The sequence below is a fragment of the Triturus cristatus genome, chromosome 4_1 (genome assembly GCF_964204655.1).
Source record: "Triturus cristatus chromosome 4_1, aTriCri1.1, whole genome shotgun sequence".
Lineage (NCBI taxonomy): Eukaryota > Metazoa > Chordata > Amphibia > Caudata > Salamandridae > Triturus > Triturus cristatus.
This window is the reverse complement of record NC_140585.1, coordinates 28,773,418-28,796,146: the sequence shown is the minus strand read 5'-3', so window position 1 is coordinate 28,796,146 and position 22,729 is coordinate 28,773,418. Positions and strand designations below refer to the sequence as shown.

Genomic DNA, 22,729 nt, shown 5'->3' with positions numbered 1-22,729 from the left:
AGTCACTTATATACATTTTAAACATAGAATAATGTAACTAAAAGTAATATTTACATTTGTTAAGCAGAAGTAACTAATATCTACATAAGAAAGCAAAATGTAAAACTGAACAGTTTAAACCTCTCTCTGCTAATGTGGAGGAATTTGAAACAGGAGTCTAAAAATGAAGTTGGTGTCCTAAGCTTGTTTTGTGGGGGCAGCACAAGTTGGAGGTCTCTGGCCCCAGTTGAGGCACCGGTGTGTGCTCAACAAAAGAGAACTTGCACTAGGCGCAATAAAGACAACGCAAAATCCTCCAGTCTAGCATGTTGCTTCGTCTTTTAGAAATAAAATCTGATTTTGAGAAGCTCCAACCTTCTCATTAAAATGTAGGTTTTTGTATATTTTTTGTTTCTGAATTAAATAAAGTATTTACTAATTTGGGTGTTTGTTCCAAGTACACGGGTTTCAGCATTTTTGTATAATGCACATTGCTTTGTACGGGTCCCCAGATTCCAGTAGTGATTCTGTTGGGGTCCGCAGAAGTCTGAAGTTATAACCAAGGTGGTGGTGGGGGGAGGGGGAGGGGGGGTGCCTATCACTCATCCTTTCCAGGTGCCCCTGTATGGGAGTTATGAGATTGGGTGCCTATCACTAATTCTTGCCAGGTACCCCCACCCCCGGTGTGTAAGTGATGAGATGGGGTGCCTGTCACTCATCCTTGCCAGGTGCCCCTCCCCCATGTGGGAGTGATCACATGGGGTGCCCATCACTCATCCTTGCCAGGTGACCCCCCGGTGTGTTAGTGATCAGATGGGGTGCCCATCACTCATCCTTGTCAGCTGCCCCGTGTGGGAGTGATGTGATGGGGTGCCTGTCACTCATCCTTGCCAGGTGCCCCCCCTATGTGGGTGTGATGAGATGGGGTGCCCATCATTCATCCTTGCTAAATGACCCCCCTGGTGTGGGAGTAATAAGATGGGGTGCCTATTACTCATCCTTGCCAGGTACCCCCACCCCCGGTGTGTACGTGATGAGATGGGGTGCCTATCACTCAGCCTTGCCAGGTGCCCCCCCCCGGGGTAGGAGTGATCATGTGGGGTGCCTATCACTCATCCTTGCCAGGTGTCCCCACTCCCGGTGTGTAAGTGATGAGATGGGGTGCCCATCACTCATCCTTGCCAAAGGACCTCCCTGGCGTGGGAGTGATGAGATGGGGTGCCTGTCACTCATCCTTGCCAAAGGACCTCCCTGGCGTGGGAGTGATGAGATGGGGTGCCTGTCACTCATCCTTGTCAAATGACCCCACTGGTGTGGGAGTGATGAGATGGGGGTGCCTATCACTCATTCTTGCCAAATGACCCCACTGGTGTGGGAGTGATGAGATGGGGGTGCCTATCACTCATCCTTGCCAAATGACCCCACTGGTGTGGGAGTGATCATATGGGGTGCCTATCACTCATCCTTGCCAGGAGCCCACCCGGGGAGGGAGGGATCAGATGGGGTGCCTGTCACTTATCGTTGCCAGTTGACCCCCCCCCCCCATGTGGGAGTAATGAGAACAGGTGCCTGTCACTGATCCCAGCCAGTTTCCCCTCTCAGTGTGTGAATGATCAGATGGCGTGCCTGTCACCTACCTCACCTAGTGAACCCCTCTGTGAGTGAGGGAATGGTGTGCCGTCACACACCCTCGCCAGGTGAGCTCAAAGGGAGCAATGGGAATGAGAGCACCAGTGATGGGGCACCACAGGCCGCTCTCACTAGCACTGCTAAGTGTCCACTTTCACTACTGGCTGCGTTAAAGGCGAGATTCTCAGTAGCTGCACTACAAGCAGCACTCACTAGCGTCCACTCACTACTGCTGCACAAGAGGCAGGTTTCTCTAGTGGCTGCACTACAGGCAGCACTCACTAGCGTCCACTCACTACTGCTGCACAAGAGGCAGGTTTCTCTAGTGGCTGCACTACAGGCAGCACTCACTAGCGTCCACTCACTACTGCTGCACAAGAGGCAGGTTTCGCTGGTAGCTATACTACAGGAAGCAGCCACTAGTTTCCACTCACCATTGCTGCACAAGAGGCAGGTTTCTCTAGTGGCTGCACTACAGGCAGCACTCACTAGCGTCCACTCACTACTGCTGCACAAGAGGCAGGTTTCTCTAGTGGCTGCACTACAGGCAGCACTCACTAGCGTCCACTCACTACTGCTGCACAAGAGGCAGGTTTCTCTAGTGGCTGCACTACAGGCAGCACTCACTAGTGTTCACTCACTACTGCTGCACAAGAGGCAGGTTTCGCTGGTAGCTATACTACAGGAAGCAGCCACTAGTTTCCACTCACCATTGCTGCACAAGAGGCAGGTTTCTCTAGTGGCTGCACTACAGGCAGCACTCACTAGCGTCCACTCACTACTGCTGCACAAGAGGCAGGTTTCTCTAGTGGCTGCACTACAGGCAGCACTCACTAGTGTCCACTTACTACTGCTGCACAAGAGGCAGGTTTCGCTGGCAGCTATACTACAGGAACCAGCCACTAGTGTCCACTCACTACTGCTGCACAAGAGGCAGGTTTCTCGAGTGGCTGCACTACAAGCAGCACTTACTAGCGTCCACTCAATACTGTTGCTCAAGAGGCAGGTTTCTCTAGTGGCTGCACTACAGGCAGCTCTCACTAGTTTCCACTCACTACTGCTGCACAAGAGGCAGGTTTCGCTGGTAGCTATACTACAGGAAGCAGCCACTAGTGTGCACTCACTACTGCTGCACAAGAGGCAGGTTTCTCTAGTGGCTGCACTACAAGCAGCACTCACTAGCGTCCACTCAATACTGCTGCACAAGAGGCAGGTTTCACCAGTGGCTGCTCTACAGGCAGCACTCACTAGCGTCCACTCACTACTGCTGCACAAGAGGCAGGTTTCGCTGGTAGCTATACTACAGGAAGCAGCCACTAGTGTCCACTCACTACTGATGCACACGAGGCAGGTTTCTCTAGTGGCTGCACTACAGGCAGCACTCACTGGCGTCCAGTCACTACTGCTGCAGAAGAGGCATGTTTCTCTAGTGGCTCCACTACAGGCAGCACTCACTAGCGTCCACTCACTACTGCTGCACAAGAGGCAGGTTTCTCTAGTGGCTGCACTACAGGCAGCACTTACTAGCGTCCACTCACTACTGCTGCACAAGAGGCAGGTTTCTCTAGTGACTGCACTACAGGCAGCACTCACTAGCATCCACTCACTACTGCTGCACAAGAGGCAGGTTTCGCTGGTAGCTATACTACAGGAAGCAGCCACTAGTGTCCACTCACTACTGCTGCACAAGAGACAGGTTTCTCTAGTGGCTGCACTACAGGCAGCACTCACTAGTGTCCACTCACTACTGCTGCACAAGAGGCAGGTTTATCTAGTGGCTGCACTACAGGCAGCACTCACTAGCGTCCACGCACTACTGCTGCACAAGAGACAAGTTTCTCTAGTGGCTGCACTACAGGCAGCACTCACTAGCGTCCACTCACTACTGCTGCACAAGAGGCAGGTTTATCTAGTGGCTGCACTACAGGCAGCACTCACTAGCGTCCACTCACTACTGCTGCACAAGAGACAAGTTTCTCTAGTGGCTGCACTACAGGCAGCACTCACTAGCGTCCACTCACTACTGCTGCACAAGAGGCAGGTTTCGCTGGTAGCTATACTACAGGAAGCAGCCACTAGTGTCCACTCACTACTGCTGCGCTCTAGCCAGGTTTCTCTAGTAGTTGTACCACAGGCAGCACTCTCCTCTCACACTACTGGCTGCGTTAAAGGCAGGTTTCTCTGGTAGCTAGTCTGAAGGCAGCACTCACTAGTTTATACTTTCACTACTAGCTGCATGAACCATACGCCTTAGATGTGGACAAGATTTCTGGGGCTATGCACCAGGCAATCTGGCCTCCAGTCACAAGTCTTAGGTCCACGCTCACACCATGCTACCAGTTTGGATTTAGTTGCCAAGGTGGGCACTTGGGAGGGCACCTGTGGGATGCCCATGTTTTACGGCTGTCGATTGGGGAATGCACAGATGTGCTCCCCCTGGTGTCTACTGGAGCCAAACACCGCAGACCCTGAGACTCTTGGAGCATAGAAAAGTCCATATTCTATAAGTGCCATTTCTGAGCAAGTTATGAAAAAATCCTCTTTACCAATGAGAATCCATTGATGTGAAACACCATGAGGCTGCCCCACTGCAGTCCACCATTGCAGTACGAAGTATTGTCAACCTCGTCCCCATATAGGTATGCCTCACTACCTGGGCGCACGGGTGCGATTGCACACCCTCACCTGCGATGGCTGGAGGGACACATACCACTGCAGGTATGCCTCACTACCTGGGCGCACGGGTGCTATTGCACACCCTCACCTGCGATGGCAGGAGGGACACATACCACTGCAGGTATGCCTCACTACCTGGGCACACGTGTGCGATTGCACACCCTCACCTGCGATGGCGGGAGGGACATGTACTACTGCAGGTATGCCTCACTACCTGGGCGCACGCGCGCTATTGCACACCCTCACCTGTGATGGCAGGAGGGACACGTACCACTGCAGGTATGCCTCACTACCTGGGCGCACGTGCGCGATTGCACACTCTCACCTGCGATGGCAGGAGGGACACATACCACTGCAGGTATGTCTCACTACCTGGGCGCACGGGTGCGATTGCACACCCTCACCTGCGATGGCAGGAGGGACACATACCACTGCAGGTATGCCTCACTACCTGGGCGCACGGGTGCTATTGCACACCCTCACCTGCGATGGCAGGAGGGACACATACCACTGCAGGTATGCCTCACTACCTGGGCACACGTGTGCGATTGCACACCCTCACCTGCGATGGCGGGAGGGACACGTACTACTGCAGGTATGCCTCACTACCTGGGCGCACGCGCGCTATTGCACACCCTCACCTGCGATGGCGGGAGGGACACGTACCACTGCAGGTATGCCTCACTACCTGGGCGCACGCGCGCTATTGCACACCCTCACCTGCGATGGCAGGAGGGACACGTACCACTGCAGGTATGCCTCACTACCTGGGCGCACGCGCGCGATTGCACACCCTCACCTGCGATGGCAGGATGGACACATACCACTGCAGGTATGCCTCACTACCTGGGCGCACGTGCGCTATTGCACACCCTCACCTGTGATGGCAGGAGGGACACATACCACTGCAGGTATGCCTCACTACCTGGGCGCACGCGCGCGATTGCACACCCTCACCTGCGATGGCAGGAGGGACACGTACCACTGCAGGTATGCCTCACTACCTGGGCGCACGCGCGCTATTGCACACCCTCACCTGCGATGGCAGGAGGGACACGTACCACTGCAGGTATGCCTCACTAACTGGGCGCACGCGCGTGATTGCACACCCTCACCTGCGATGGCAGGAGGGACACATACCACTGCAGGTATGCCTCACTACCTGGGCGCACGCGTGCTATTGCACACCCTCACCTGCGATGGCAGGAGGGACACATACCACTGCAGGTATGCCTCACTACCTGGGCGCACGCGCGCTATTGCACACCCTCACCTGCGATGGCAGGAGGGACACATACCACTGCAGGTATGCCTCACTAACTGGGCGCACGTGCGCTATTGCACACCCTCACCTGCGATGGCAGGAGGGACACATACCACTGCAGGTATGCCTCACTACCTGGGCGCACGCGCGCTATTGCACACCCTCACCTGCGATGGCAGGAGGGACACGTACCACTGCAGGTATGCCTCACTAACTGGGCGCACGTGCGCTATTGCACACCCTCACCTGCGATGGCAGGAGGGACACGTACCACTGCAGGTATGCCTCACTACCTGGGCGCACGTGCGCGATTGCACACCCTCACCTGCGATGGCAGGAGGGACACGTACCACTGCAGGTATGCCTCACTACCTGGGCGCACGCGCGCTATTGCACACCCTCACCTGCGATGGCAGGAGGGACACGTACCACTGCAGGTATGCCTCACTACCTGGGCGCACGCGCGCTATTGCACACCCTCACCTGCGATGGCAGGAGGGACACGTACCACTGCAGGTATGCCTCACTACCTGGGCGCACGCGCGCTATTGCACACCCTCACCTGCGATGGCAGGAGGGACACGTACCACTGCAGGTATGCCTCACTACCTGGGCGCACGCACGCTATTGCACACCCTCACCTGCGATGGCAGGAGGGACACGTACCACTGCAGGTATGCCTCACTACCTGGGCGCACGCGCGCTATTGCACACCCTCACCTGCGATGGCAGAAGGGACACGTACCACTGCAGGTATGCCTCACTACCTGGGCGCACGCGCTCTATTGCACATCCTCACCTGTGATGGCAGGAGGGACACGTACCACTGCAGGTATGCCTCACTACCTGGGCGCACGTGCGCGATTGCACACCCTCACCTGCGATGGCAGGAGGGACACATACCACTCCAGGTATGCCTCACTACCTGGGTGCATGTGCGCTATTGCACACACTCACCTGCGATGGCAGGAGGGACACATAGTTCCCAGCACCAGTGGTACCAGTGGCCCGCCGAGTCTGCACAACAGACTGGACACGGGTTTAACTATTATGTGTGTCTGTGCACACGCACTAACTTGCGGTGGCAGGACGCACATGCGATCATGGGCAACACAGGTTCTGGTGTGCACTCACAGAGGCCTGCACTGGCAAGCTGTTCCTGAATTTACTCATGATCGATGCCAGTGTGCACCCACCAGTCTGCAATGATAGATCGGCCTGTGTTTCAGAACATGGAATCAGCGCCATTTCCCACCACGGAGAGGAAGGGTGCGTGCACTTTCACACTGTAATTGTGGTGGGAAAGTTCCGAAATGCCTGAGGCCACATAAGAGAATCAGCAAAATCCAGGTGGAAATAGCAGAAAAGTTCAGGGAACCACTACCTGGCGAGTATCAGGTCCAGCTGTCCACAAATGAATACAAAGGTCCTGTCAGAGGGAGACACACAGAGGAAGAGAGTGAGAAAGAGAGGAAAGAAACACACTGGAGGAGAAAGTTAGGGAGGAGGTAATGAGTTATGGGAAGGGGGACACGGAGAGTCGAGAGAGGGAAAGTGGGATTCCTATGTATGTGCGCCATTCATAGCCCCGGCGTGTTTCCTCTTAGGGGAGCCCACAGCAGCCAGTATGGAAGCATGTGGGGTGACTGCTGAATGTATGATCATAATATGGCTGTTAATACAATAGCGCCTTATGCCATCTTAGAGTCCTCTCACAGCAATGAGGGGCAGGGGCATATCGGAGACCCCCGCATCCCCTGCCGTGCGAAGGACCCCTCAGGGTTCTTTGTTTTGGAGGGGGGCCCCTCACCTCCCTAAGCCATGCCATTGCATGCCCTGCAGTATGCGTGCAAAGGCATGGGCAAAGAAATAGATAAAAGCTTCCTGAGCAGGCCACCTGAAGCATAGGGGGGCCCCAACCCTTTAAGGGGACCCCATAGAGCCCAAGACCAATGAATATCTGTGCACTCTGGGAGATGATGGGGCCACTCATCACATTTTGCAGGAGGCCCTACCATTTTGCCGCCGACCGCAGGGCGGTGGGAGTCGGACTGTTACAAACGGTATGTTCGCCCCTGAAATAGTGGCCAACCCCCCGCCCCCCCTTTTTTTGGGTGTGCCATGATTTGTAGTGGTTTTGTTATTAAGTGGATAATCTACTGTTGATTAAATAACCATGAGTGTGAACCATGTCTCTTGTTTTACTAGGGCGACTGGTGTGGGTGATCGGGCATTCATGTATCGCCAGGGCAGCCCGATGGGCGTTGCACCGAAATTGGATGCAGCTCTTTCCACAGACACATGTTGAGTGGATGGGTTTCCCCGGCATGAGATGGTTTGAGCTCCGGAACAAGTTGGAGCAGAAGCTGGTCTCGCAGGGCTCCACCCTCCCCCACACTTTGGTGATTCACCTTGGGGGGAATGATCTCATCACCCTAGGAAGGAGGCTGTTGCTGCTAGCCATGAAAAGGGACCTGGGGGAGATATGCAAGCGCTTAGGGCAGTGCGAAGTCATCTGGTCAGAGATTATCCCACGCAGAACTTGGCGGGGGGCCAAATCAGTGGAGGCAATGGAGCATTCTAGGAGACGTATTAACGGGGCAATGCGGAAGTTCACGGAGCAAAGAGGCTTAGGTTTCATACGCCATGAGATGATCAAGGGGAGCGTGAAGGGATATTTCGATATAGATGGGGTGCACCTGTCCCAGGTGGGCATGGATCTATTTCTCCTAGACTTAAGTGAGGCGTTAGAGATGAGAGGTTGCAGGTGACGGTGAGCCACCTCCAGGGCTGTGGCGGAGTTACAGGGTGATCTGGAAGCAGGCCGGTACCAAGGGTACCTCTGCGCGGCACCATAGGGGGTGCCTGAGCCAAAACCGAGGAGCATCAGGGGAGGGTCCCGGAAGCCGTGTCAGCGCCCCACTAGTCCTGCGGGCGGTTGTGGGCCTGAACAACCAGGGGGTTTGCTATGCGACGCTCCGCCCCGAGAGGGGGGGCGTGAGTAAAAGTTACCAACGGCACGTGATCCTAGAAAAGAATCACCTGGATGGCAGCAAAGGCGGGGTTCGCTCCAGCGCTGCCCGGCTCATCAGGCGGGCAGGCGGCCTAGTTGGTTGCCTGCCCTTGGATCGCCCGTAAGATAACCCACCCATTACATATTGTAATATGTAATAAACCTGCAGCAAATTTGACCCAACTCAGCAGTCTGTGTGTGTGTTATTTGGGTATGCATTTTGGGGGATGGAGGACAGAGGGGTGCCCCTGGCGGTACTATGCTGCCGACTGCGGCCCCCTGCAGGGGGCCACTACAGCGGTCGGCACCCTAGTGCCGCCGGGGCACCGGTCACCCCTCCCCACCCCCTCCCATGGGCACGCCAGCCGGTGTTCCCCTTCTCCTCGTGCTTGCCCGGAGGTGACGCACAAGCGCGTCACTTCCTGGCCCCTGTGGGGAAGGGGAGGCTATTTAGCCTTCCCCCACTCTCCTGGCGACCTCTTTGATCGACCAGGACGCACCATAGGGGGTGCCTGAGCCAAAACCGAGGAACCTCAGGGGAGGGTCCCAGAAGCCGTGTCGGCGCCCCACTAGTCCTGCGGGCGGTTGTGGGCCTGAACAACCGGGGGGTTTGCTATGCGACGCTCCGCCCCGAGAGGGGGGGAGTGAGTAAAAGTTACCAACGGCACGTGATCCTAGAAAAGAATCACCTGGATGGCAGCAAAGGCGGGGTTCGCTCCAGCACTGCCCGGCTCATCAGGCGGGCAGGCGGCCCAGTTGGTTGCCTGCCCTTGGATCGCCCGTAAGATAACCCACCCATTACATATTGTAATATGTAATAAACCTGCAGCAAATTTTACCCAACTCAGCAGTCTGTGTGTGTGTTATTTGGGTATGCATTTTGGGGGAGGGGGGACAGAGGGGTGCCCCTGGCGGTACTTTGTGTTATACCACTAATGAGGGGGGCAGGACTGACCGTGGTGACCCAGACAGAGGACAGTTAGTGCTTAACTTGTAATAAACGTTTTTATAACTGTGCAGGACCGCCAGGCTTTTCAGGATCCTTTTGCTGGTGCTGAAGAATGCCAGGGTGGCCGAATACTAAGGCTACCAGGTCCTGACGCCGCGTCATGACTCCTTCTCCACCACCCTCCACACTTTGTCTCAGTCTTGCGGGTTTTTCATCCCTGCGTTCTACCTTTGCCACTGTTTCTATCGATTTATCTTGCTCCTTCTTTCTCCCTCTTCTACCTCTCTCTCTTCCCCTGGGACAAAGTCAAAGTGGTAGAGCTGGGATCAGACCAAGACACTAAAGGGCATATTTACAAGCCACTATCGCCACAAGAACATCACTTTTAGTGACGTTCCTGTGGTGATACGGGCCTCGTCTTATTTGCAAGGAGGAGTTAAGCCACTTAACGTGGATTAACGCTGCTTTGTGAATAAAGCCTCATATCCCGATATACTTAGCGTGAAAGGGACGTGCAATTGGTGTTGTGCTGGGTGTTCCACCACAACACCCACTGATTCTGACGCGGCCCCATATTTACAAGGGCGGCGTTACTATGGGGACGCGCCAACATTAAGACCAGGACAAACCAGGTCTTAACATGGCGCAGCGAGGAGGAATGCTTTATTTCTCCGTATTTTTGCTGTTTCTATGTGAGCTGCATTGAGAAGCACACATAGAAACAGCAGAACACCATGAATGATTGTTTATGTGCAGAAGTTGCCCTTTCTGCACATAAACAATCATTAAATAATGAGGATTTGCAACCTCTATGTGTGCTGCACCATTTGTGATTGTTTATGTGCAGGAAGAGACTCTTTCCTGCACATAAATATTCATTCCCCCAACGCAGGCCCGTGCTGGGCAGCTTAATTTAGCGCCAGTATTAGCTGAAACCCAGGGGTGCACCCTATCTTCGTAAATACAGTGCATGCCTGCATTTTCAGAATGGCGGAGGGTGGCATTAGCAAATCTTACTTAATGCCACGCTCTGTCTTTCTGTTGTACATATGCCCCTAAGAGGGTTACGTACATTCTCAAATCACACAGAGATTCACTTGCCGAGCTGGGGGTCAGACCCAGATATTAAGGGGCATATTTATAAGGGAATGGCAGAACATGGCGTTAAGCACAAAATACTAATGCCACGCTCCGCCATTCTGAAAACAGGGATGAGCATATTTACAAAGGTACGGCACATCCCTGCGTTTTCCGTAGCGCTGGCACTAAATTCAGCTGCTGAGTGCCAATGCAGGCACCGTTGCACCATAGTACAAGGGTGCCTGCGTTGAAGAAATTATTGTTTATGTCCCTTCCTGTAGATAAACAATCATTCATGGCGTCAGATAAACAATCATTCATGGCGTTTTGCTGTTTCTTTGTGTGCTGTACAATGCAGCACACATAAAAACAGCAAAAACGAGGAGAAATAAAGCATTTCTACTCATTGCTCCCTGTTAAGACCAGGTTTTTGCTGGCCTTAATTTTGGCGGTGCCCCAAATTTATGCCACCCTGGTAAATACGGGCCAGCATCAAAATCAATGGGTGTTGTGGCGAAATGCAACACCCTGCAACACCCATTGCCCACCCCTTTCACACTAAGTATAGCATGAAAAAGGCCCTATTTACAAGGCGGCGTTAAACACGTATCACCAACGGGAACGTCATTACATTCTGGCGATAGAGGCTTGTAAATTAGCTCCTAGGAAGGGGTATGTACATATCTGATATCACACAGAATCACTTATGGAGCTGGGGGTCATACCAAGGTACTAAGAGGGGTACCCACATATCATGCAGATCTTCACTGGCAGAGCTGGGGTCGGCCCAAGTTTCTAAGAGGGGAACCCGCATATCTCATATCATGCAGATCTTCACTGGCGGAGCTGGGGCCAGACCAAGGTACTTAGAGGGGTGCCCGCAGACCTCATATCACGCAGATCTTCACTGGCAGAGCTGAGGTCAGACCAAGGTACTAAGAGGGGTACCCACATATCTCATATCACGCAGAGCTTCACTCGTGGAGCTAGCTGGGGTCAGACCTAGGTACTAAGAGGGGTACCCACATATCTCATATTACGCAGAATCACTTGTGGAGCTGGGGGTCATACCAAGGTACTAAGAGGGGTACCCACATATCATGCAGATCTTCACTGGCAGAGCTGGGGTCGGACCAAGTTTCTAAGAGGGGAACCCGCATATCTCATATCATGCAGATCTTCACTGGCGGAGCTGGGGCCAGACCAAGGTACTTAGAGGGGTGCCCGCAGACCTCATATCACGCAGATCTTCACTGGCAGAGCTGAGGTCAGACCAAGGTACTAAGAGGGGTACCCACATATCTCATATCACGCAGAGCTTCACTCGTGGAGCTAGCTGGGGTCAGACCTAGGTACTAAGAGGGGTACCCACATATCTCATATTACGCAGAATCACTTGTGGAGCTGGGGGTCATACCAAGGTACTAAGAGGGGTACCCACAGATCTCATATCACGCCAATCTTCACTGGCGGAGCTGGGGTCAGACTAAGGTACTAAGAGGGGTACCCGCATATCTCATATCCCGCAGATCTTCACTGGCGGAGCTGGGGTCAGACCAAGGTACTAAGAGGGGTACCCACAGATCTCAAATCACGCAGATCTTCACTGGCGGAGCTGGGGTCTGACCAAGGTTCTAAGAGGGGTACCCACAGATCTCATATCACGCAGAACTTCACTGGCGGAGCTGGGGTCAGACCAAGGTACTTAGAGGGGTACCCACAGATCTCATATCACGCAGATCTTCACTGGCGAAGACCTGCATGATGCACAATAGCATCAACTAGTAGAATATCTACTGGTTATTGATTTCGAAAATCTAGGTGAGTGCAATAGGCCTCATGATTGTTGTGCATGGAATAAATGCTTACCATAAGGCAGGAACCTTAAAGTAAGGAATAGAACATTACAGCCCGGACGAAGGCCCCAGACCCGATAGGGCTAGCACCGAGGGCCGAAACATGTTGGCAATATAAAGAGGGTATAGTTGAAAAAATTGTTTTCAAAAGAACCCCCCTACACGATTTTAACTATACCACAGGTACCCTAAGAATAAAGTATCTAAGTTGGGTATACCTGTGGGTACTTTTAATATATCAAGTATCTGGTTCCCTGCTTAACCAGCTGTTATCTTATATAAGAACTCCCAAAACATCTTTGGTTGAGTCCGCCCAGATAGTACCACCTTCTCTGGGTGTGGGAAAAACGACTATGATGAAGCATGTCACTATTAGTGAGTGAGGCGTCTTCTCCAATATCTTGGATATTCCACCATACTAAGTGATAAAAACAATATATGATAAGTCCAGGGGTCTCCTGATATGATATCCGGTTTCCTAGTATAACTGTATACCCACAGGGGATAACAATTAAACAACAGTTGCCTGTAGTGAAAATAAAGTCTTCTGGGAGATTGGAACTGTGCTGCTTTTTCTCTCACTCTCCGTTTTGTGAAAAGAAGCTGGGGTCAAACCAAGGTTCTAAGAGGGGTACCCCCAGATCTCATATCACGCAGATCTTTAGTGCCGAAGCTGGGGTCAGACCAAGGTTCTAAGAGGGGTACCCCCGGATCTCATATCATGCAGATCTTCACTGGCGGAGCTGATGTCAGACCAAGGTTCTAAGAGGGGTACCCCCAGATCTCATATCACGCAGATCTTTACTGCCGAAGCTGGGGTCAGACCAAGGTTCTAAGAGGGGTACCCCCGGATCTCATGTCACGCAGACCTTCACTGGTGGAGCTGGGGTCAGACCAAGGTTCTAAAAGGTGTACCCAAATATCTCATATCACGCAGATCTTCACTGGCGGAGCTAGGGTCAGACCAAGGTACTAAGAGGGGTACCCCATATCTCATATCACGCAGATCTTCACTGGCGGAGCTGGTGTCAGACCAAGGTTCTAAGAGGGGTACCCACAGATCTCATATCACGCAGACCTTCACTGGCGAAGCTGGCGTCTGACCAAGGTACTAAGAGGGGTACTCTTAGATCTCATATCCCATAGATCATCACAGGTGGAGTTGGGCTTAGACGAAGATACTAAGAGGAGTACCCTCATACCTCATATCACGCAGATCTTCACTGGCGGATCTGGGGTCAGACCAAGGTACTAAGAGGGGTACCCGCAGTTCTCATATCACGCAGATCTTCACTGGCGGAGCTGGGGTCAGATCAAGGTTCTAAGAGGGGTACCCACAGATCTCATATCACGCAGATCTTCACTGGCGGAGCTGGCGTCAGACCAAGGTACTAAGAGGGGTACCCTTAGATCTCATTTCCCATAGATCTTCACAAGTGGAGTTGGGCTTAGACGAAGGTACTAAGAGGAGTACCCCCATACCTCATATCACGCAGATCTTCACTGGTGGATCTGGGGTCAGACCAAGGTACTAAGAGGGGTACCCGCAGTTCTCATATCACGCAGATCTTCACTGGCGGATCTGGGGTCAGACCAAGGTACTAAGAGGGGTACCCGCAGTTCTCATATCACGCAGATCTTCACTGGCGGAGCTGGGGGTCAGACCAAGTTTCTAGGAGGGGTACCCACAGATCTCATGTCAGGCAGATCGTCACTGGCGGGGTGGGGTCAGACCAAGGTACTAAGAGGGGTACCCCCATATCTCATATCACGCAGATCTTCACTGGCGGAGCTGGGGTCAAACTAAGGTACTAAGAGGGGTACCCACATATCTCATATCACGTAGATCTTCACTGGCGGAGCTGGGGTCAGACTAAGGTACTATGAGGGGTACGAAGATATCTCTTATCACGCAGATCTTCACTGGTGGACATGAGGTCCGACCTAGGTATTAAGAGGGTTACCCACAGATCTCATATCACGCCAATCTTCACTGGCGGAGCTGGGGTCCGATCTTGGTACTAAGAGGGGTACCTCCATATCTCATATCACACAGATCTTCACTGGCGGAGCTGGGGTCAGACCATGGTACTCAGAGGGGTACCCACATATCTCATATCAGGCAGAACTTCACTGGGGGATCTGTGGTCAGACCAGGGTACTAAGAGGGGTAGCCACAGATCTCATATCACGCAGATCTTCACTGGCGGAGCTGGGGTGATACCAAGGTACTAAGAGGGGTACCCACATATCACGCAGATCTTCACTGGTGGAGCTGGGGTCAGACCAAGGTACTAAGAGGGGTACCCACACATCTCATATCACGCAGATTGTCACTGGTGGAGCTGGGGTCAGATCAAGGTAGTAAGAGGGGTACCCATACATCTCATATCACGCAGATCTTCACTGGCGGAGCTGGGCTCAGACCAAGGTACTAAGAGGGATATCCGCAGATATCATATCACGCAGATCTTTACTGCCGGAGCTGGGGGCAGAACAAGGTTCTAAGAGGGGTATCCCCATATCTCATATCACCCAGCTCTTCACTGGCGGAGCTGGGGTCAGACCAAGGTTCTAAGAAGAGTACACCCAGATCTCATGTCACGCAGATCTTTACTGGCGGAGCTGGGGTCAGACCAAGGTTCTAAGAGGGGTACCCCCAGATCGCATATCACGCAGATCTTCACTGGTGGAGCTGGGGTCAGACCAAGGTTCTAAAAGGGGCACCCAAATATCTCATATCATGCAGATCTTCACTGGTGGAGCTGGGGTCAGACCAAGGTACTAAGAGGGGTAACCCATATCTCATATCAAACAGATCTTCACTGGCGGAGCTGGGGTCAGACCAAGATTCTAAGAGGGGGACCCGCAGAACTCATATCACGCAGATCTTCACTGGCAGAGCTGGGGTCAGACCAAGGTACTAAGAGGGGTACTCCCGTACCTCATATCACGCAGAATTTCACTGGCGGAGCAGGGGTCAGACCAAGTTACATGTCTTAGATCACATAGAGAGTCATTAGTACACTGAAGACGAGACTGATGCATAGCAAAGTAAGGTGAATGAACTTCTCAGAGGTATCATTCAGTGAGTGGTCACACCGGCTCACATTGAGGCAGTGTGATGTGATTCGTATGAGGTCCCACAGGGAGTCAATGGCAGAACTGGGCTTAGACTGAGTCTCATAGAAGTCATTTGACTGTCAGTGGAAGTGACTGGATTTGATCCCAAGACCCTGTGATGTTTGTAGGTCCCTGTGATGTTTTAGGACCCTGTGATGTTTTCAGGACCCTGTGATGTTTTAGGACCCTGTGATGTTTGTAGGACCCTGTGTTGTTTGTAGGACCCTTTGATGTTTGTAGGGCCCTGTGATGTTTGCAGGACCCTGTGATGTTTGTAGGACTGTGTGATGTTTTTACGGCCCTGTGATGTTTGTTGGACCCTGTGATGTTTGTAGGACCGTGTGATGTTTGCAGGACCCTTTGATGTTTGCCCTTGCCCAAGGTTCATGCTCCATTACCCCTTTCCTCTGTCTCCACAGTCTTCACAGCCACCAGCCTAAGCATCCTGACCTCGGCCGAGACCTACTCAGTGCCCACTGGTCCCGACTGGTGTGGTGTTGTGAGCTCCACCTGCCCTCCACAGGCCTGTGGCAGATACTGCTCATCAGGCGTGAACAGCGAAGAGCACTGCAGTGAAGCCCGACAAAGACCCAAGGGCCCCCCGAAGAACCCCCGGGTTCAAGGGGTCAGTGTGGAGCTGGAGATGCAAGCCCTCTGGGAGGAATTTGACCGACTGGGCACTGAGATGATCGTGACAAAGGCTGGGAGGTAAGAAGGACCTGAGAGGGTAAGAGGGCCCTGAGGGGTTAAGAGGGCCCTTAGGGAAGGAAGAGGGCCAGAGGGAGGTAAGAGGGCCCTGAGGAAGGTACGAGGGCCCTTTGGGTGTAAGAGTGCCCTAAAGGGAGGTATGAGGGCCCTTGGGGAGGTAGGAGGGCCTTGAAAGAGGTTAGAAGGCCTTTAAGGACGGAAGAGGGCCCTTGGTGGGTGCAATGCCTGCTGAAGAGAAACCTTAGTGGATCTAGAACCTCCACAGACACAGCTCATTGAGACGTGTGCCTGCTCCAAAAATCTCTGTGTGGCCTGTAGATCACCGTTCGTGGAAAGGTCCCTAATACAATTACACTGTATCCCTTATACAGTGCTTGAAATGGGCAGGACATACTTAGGCCTCACTACGGACAGCGTGAGTGGTCTGTTGCAGATCTAGGGGTTATTCATCACAGTGTTGTGCCGCCGTTGCACCATGCTAGGGGGGCAAGTGCGACACTTCGCTAAAGTCAGATTAATCAAGCCACGCAAGGCCACCGTACGTGACTGCGTAGCTTGATATATCTGGATTAAGGCAACACAGTGCAAACCGCTACCTTGTGTTGTTACACTGTCCTGGGAAGGCGTTCCGTGGGTAGAGTCAACACAGTGCAAACCGCTGCCTTGTGTTACTCTGTCCAGGAAGGCGTTCCGTGGGTGGAGCCAACACAGTGCAAACCGCTGCCTTGTGTTACTCTGTCCAGGAAGGCGTTCCGTGGGTGGAGCCAACACAGTGCAAACCGCTGCCTTGTGTTACTCTGTCCATGAAGGCGTTCCGTGGGTGGAGCCAACACAGTGCAAACTGCTGCCTTGTGTTACTCGGTCCAGGGAGGCGTTCTGTGGGTGGAGCTAACACAGTGCAAACCGCTGCCTTGTGTTACTCTGTCCTGGGAAGGCGTTCCGTGGGTGGAGCGTGGGTGTTACCATGCATCCACCCATGGAATTTGGTGCATTTCCAGGTTCACTATTAGTGGTAGACCTGGGAATGTTTCGAAATGCACGCAGTGAGAAGAATTATCTTCATTTCTCCTCATTTTTTCCACATTCAATCCTAAATTACTAGCTTTTACTGAGTCATTGATTACCAGGAGAGTATTGTTCTTGTCCGGAAATAGGCAGGTAGATATTGACACTCAAGTGTCTGGTATTAGCTGAGAAAGTAAGGGTGACACCTACCAGAAAATGCAGGAATACATGTAGAGCCATTGAAAGGACTAACACACACAACACAGCAGCAGCATGTCTACTTAGAGCATCAATGTTGAGCAAAAGAGGAGCGATGTTTGATAGGGAATATGCAAATTTAAGCTGAAGCCACACCTCCTCAGTGATCTGGCTTGCTGAAGACAAGCACACAGTCAAGCCACACCTCCTCAGTGATCTGGCTTGCTGAAGACAAGCACACAGTCACATTTTTGACATTATTTCTTTCTACTTCAACAAAGGTAATTCAAGGGCGTCTGCTGCAGTCACACCTGTCAGACCTTCAGTGACTGTAGAATGTACACAGACTGGTTACTGGCAGGACATGTGTCTGGCTACCGTGACCTCCAGTGACATTCTAAGGTACTGCAGCCTGGTTACTGGCAGGACATATACGTCTGGCTACCGGGACCTTCTAGTGGCAGCCCAAGGTACTGCAGCCTGGTTACTGGACCGGGACCTCCAGTGACAGCCTAAGGTACTGCAGCTTGGTTACTGGCAGGACATATGTCTGGCTACCAGGACCTCTAGTGGCAGCCCAAGGTACTGCAGCCTGGTTACTGGACCGGGACCTCCAGTGACAGCCTAAGGGACTGCAGCTTGGTTACTGGCAGGACATGTGTCTGGCTACCGTGACCTCCAGTGACATTCTAAGGTACTGCAGCCTGGTTACTGGCAGGACATATACGTCTGGCTACCGGGACCTTCTAGTGGCAGCCCAAGGTACTGCAGCCTGGTTACTGGACCGGGACCTCCAGTGACAGCCTAAGGTACTGCAGCCTGGTTACTGGCAGGACATATACGTCTGGCTACCAGGACCTCTAGTGGCAGCCCAAGGTACTGCAGCCTGGTTACTGGACCGGGACCTCCAGTGACAGCCCAAGGTACTGCAGCCTGGTTACTGGCAGGACATATGTCTGGGTACTGGTTCCATCTAGTGAAAGCCTAAGGTACTGCAGCCTGGTTACTGGCAGGACATATGTCTGGCTACCCGGACCTCTAGTGACAGCCCAAGGTACTGCAACCTGGTTACTGCCAGGACATATGTCTGGGTACTGGTACCTCTAGTGACAGCCAAGGTACTGCATCACCATAAAAGTAAGGACAATGTATTACTCTAGGACCTATAGTATCAACCTACGGTACTGCAGCCTGCGAGAGAAAGTATTTGTTTCTCTTACTGGGGACCTCTAGTGAGAGAAAGCATCTGTTTCTCTTTCCGGGGACCCCTAGTGATGACCCAGAGTACAGCAGCCTGTGAGAGCAAGTATTTGTATCTGTCACCAGGGCCCTCTTGCGACGACCTAGGGTAGTGCAGTGTGGAAAAGAAAGTGTGTTTTTCTCTGATCAGGCTCCCCTGGCGACAAGCTGGGGTACCGCAGCCTGCGAAAGAAAGTATCTGTTTCTCTTACCAGGGACCTCTAGTGACCACTTAGGGTACTGCAGCATGGGAGGGAAATCATCTGTTTCGCTTACCGAGAACCCCTAGTGACAACCCAGGGTACTGTAGCCTATGAGAGAAAGTATTTGTTTCTTTCACCGGGGACCTCTTGTGACGAGCAAGGGCACTGCAGCCTGCGAGAGAAAGTATCTGTTTTACTTGCTGTGGACCCCTAGTGACCACCTAGGGTACTGCAGCCTTCAAGAGAAAGCATCTGTTTCTCCTGCTGGGGACCTCTAGGAACCTCCCTGAATCCTGCAGCCTGCGAGAGACAGTATTTGTTTCTCTTACTGGCGACCTCTAGTGACATCCCAGAGACCTGCAACCTGTGAGAGAAAGCATCTGTTTCTCTTACCGGGGACCCCTAGTGATGACCCAGAGTACAGCAGCCTGCGAGAGCAAGTATTTGTATCTGTCACCGGGGCCCTCTTTTGATGACCCAGGGTACTGCAGTGTGGGAGAAAAAATATTTGTTTCTCTTATCAGGCTCCCCTGGTCGACAAGCTGGGGTACCACAGCCTTTGAAAGAAAGTATCTGGTTCTCTTACCGGGGACCTCTAGTGACAGTCTAACATACTGCAGCCTGCAAGAGAAAATATCTGTTTCTCTTGCCGGGGACCCCCTAGTGACCACCCAGGGAACTGCAGCCTGCGGGAGAAAGTATCTGTTTCTCTTGCCAGGGACCCCTAGTGACCACCCAGGGTACTGCAGCCTGCGAGAGAAAGCCTCTGTTTCTCCTACCAAGGACCCCTAGTGACGACCTAGGGTACTGCAGCCTGCAAGTGAAAGTATCTGTTTCTCCTAACAGAGACCTCTAGCGACAAGCTGGGGTACTGTAGCCTGCGAGAAATAATATCTATTGCTCTATTGCCCTATATCTAGACTCTCCTTGGGTGCCAAACTGGCTGAAAAAGTGAGGAATGAACAACTCTTGCAATACATCGAGGAAACTGCCCTTCTGGAGGACACACAGCATGGGTTTAGAAAATATTGGGACACATAATCTGCTCTGATAATTGCGACGGACGACGTCCGAGAAAAACTTGACAATGGAGGAACAGCGGCCCTGATCCCGCTGTATCTCTCCGCAGCATTTGATAAGGTCAGCCATGAGATTCTAGTTGGTCGTATGCGTTTAGGGATAAATGTTCTGACACGAGAACTTCTCCAATCATTTTTGGTAAATAGACAACAAAACATGTCACTGGACAATTTTCCATCTAGTTCGTTCTCCCTACCCTGCGGAGTTCCACAGAGCCCAACGCTTCTTAATCTTTATGTTACTCCATTCGCCACCCTCATTAGAAATCCTGGTTTCTCCCTGGCATCATATGCTGATGATACCCAAATTGTGGTGTAACTAACAAATGCTGATGAGAAGTCAAGCCCTGCCTTCAGGATGTGCATGAGCAATGTCAGCAACTGGATGTGTAAAAACTGTCTGAAATTGAATGCTACAAAAACGGAGGTTATGATCTTCGGCAATAACCTCTCTTTTTGCACAACGGATTGGTGGCCTTCCGACTTGGGCCCCCTTCCTGAATCCACTAATAAAGTGAAGAATCTCAGCTTTCTCTTAGATATTGAGATGAAGCTCAAAGAGCAGGTGAACAGAATTACTTCTGCTTCTTTCTGCTCCCTGAGAATGGTAAGGAAGATCGAAAAATACTTACCCCCGGAGCTCCTAAAAGCGTTGATTATTTCTCTGGTACTCTCGAGGATTGACTACTGCAACAGTCTATATCACGGGTACTCATAGTACGGCCCACGGGCCGCCAGCGGCCCGGCAAGCCTTCCTTGGTGGCCCGCGGACCTTGCAGACATCCTACTGTTGATGGTGACCTCAGCTAGGCCTACCAGTGCAAGGGGTTCGCCCTTCTCTGCACAGAGTCCTCAGACCAATAGGAAGAAGTTGGCACAGAAACTGGAATAGAAAATACAAAGTTTAATAAACCTCATGAGGTGGAACTACATTCACACAGCACCCTTCGGTGTTGAGTGAAGTAGCACACCAAACAGAAGAAGCATGGTCCTTTTATACCCACACAGGGGCTGAAAAAGGCGGTACAAGTACACATGAGAAGAGTTATGCACATAGATGGTCATACAGAAACTGCACAGTCAACAAGTAGGAGGAGTAATAAATTGCTGACATCAGTTAGAACAGCCTGACAGTTCTATACTAGGAACAGGTGCACTCTACTAGCTAAGCACATCTGCGCATGTGCAAGACTCTGGGAGAGGGAAACAGAAAATGTCCAGCACATAGCTAACTAAAATGGCTGCCAAGTACAAAATGGCTTTCAGCTCATGCTAAGACATCAATGCAATCTTCAACAGATGGTCCTTTTAGCATGAACTAAAGACATTCCCATAATCCAGTAGGAAATATGCATATTAATTTTTTTCATAAATTTATCAATATCCTAATTCATTGCTTGGTGGGCATTTCTCATTCTAAATATTGTTAAGCTGGTATGTATAAGGTATAAGCAGGAGTACAAAGGGAACAGAGCATTGGGTCATACAGATAGCAGGCGAGAGTAATTACTATTATCAGAAACAGAACTATTAGCTTTCTAGTCCTAAGCAAATCCTAGAACCATCCAGTAAAAACATTTTCAAGGCTCCTATGCATTTCAGTGACCATCAATTTCAACTTTAAAATAGCCAACAGCACATATCTAATAAAAACATTTTCACTAGACTTTTCCAGTGTTTCCTTTATGAGGGCTAGAATATCAATCAAGAAAAGGGTAAAGTAACATTTGTCAACTGCTCAGAGGAACTTTTCTCTCGTAGAATAAACATTATTCCTAATACAATTATGAAAACAGTCAGACATATTATTACAAAAATGATCCTGGATCCAGAGGACCAGGAGGACCACACAGGACCATGAGAATTAGCACGAATCAATCAATCAATCAATCATAGCATTTGTATAGCGTGCTACTCACCCGGAAGGGTCTCAAGGCGCTGGTGGAGAGGGGTCCGTTACTGCTCGAAGAGCCAGGTCTTGAGTTGCTTCCTGAAGGAGAGATGGCCCTGGGTCAGCCGAAGGTGGATGGGGAGGGAGTTCCAAGTCTTGGCTGCCAGGTAGGAGAAGAATCTTCCTCCGGCGGTGGCTCTGCGGATGCGTGGTACGGCGGCGAGGGCGAGGCTGGTCTATCGTAGCTGGCGGGTGGGCGTGTAGAAGATCAGGCGGTTGTTGAGGTACATGTGGCCCAGGTCGTGGAGAGCATTGTGTGCGCGGGTGAGGAGCCTGAACGTGATCCTCTTGCTGACGGGGAGCCAGTGCAGGTCTCTCAGGTGGCCGGAGATGTGGCTGTGTCGGGGGATGTCCAGGACGAGTCGTGCGGAGGCGTTCTGGATGCGTTGGAGTCTTTTCTGAAGTTTGGCTGTGGTGCCGGCGTAGAGGGTGTTCCCGTAGTCCAGTCGGCTGGTGACAAGTGCCTGGGTGACCATCTTCCTGGTTTCGGTGGGGATCCATCGGAAGATCTTTCGGAGCATGCGCAGGGTGTTGAAGCATGATGATGAGAAGGCGTTGACTTGTCTGGTCATCGAGAGGGAGGAGTCCAGGATGAAGCCCAGGTTGGGTGCGTGGTCCGTTGGCTTGGGAGTGGTGCCCAGGGCAGGGGGCCACCAGGAGTCATCCTAGGTGGAGGGCGATGATCCCAGGATGTCTGAGTTCAGTTTCAGGCGGCTGTTCTTCATCCATTCATCCATTCGGCGACGTCTTTCATCCCTTCCTGGAGGCTGGTTCTGG

At 52.0% G+C, this 22,729-nt stretch overlaps 1 protein-coding gene across 1 annotated transcript in view; it reads left to right on the top strand.

Annotated features, from left to right (window-relative positions):
• LOC146839366 (T-box transcription factor TBX10-like) overlaps window positions 1–22,729 on the top strand; it is a 119,417-nt gene that overhangs the window by 3,870 nt on the left and 92,818 nt on the right. The window contains exon 2 of the mRNA XM_085650350.1: window positions 15,989–16,277. Coding sequence (XP_085506476.1) covers window positions 15,989–16,277 — 289 coding nt within the window. The remainder of the gene's footprint in view (window positions 1–15,988; window positions 16,278–22,729) is intronic.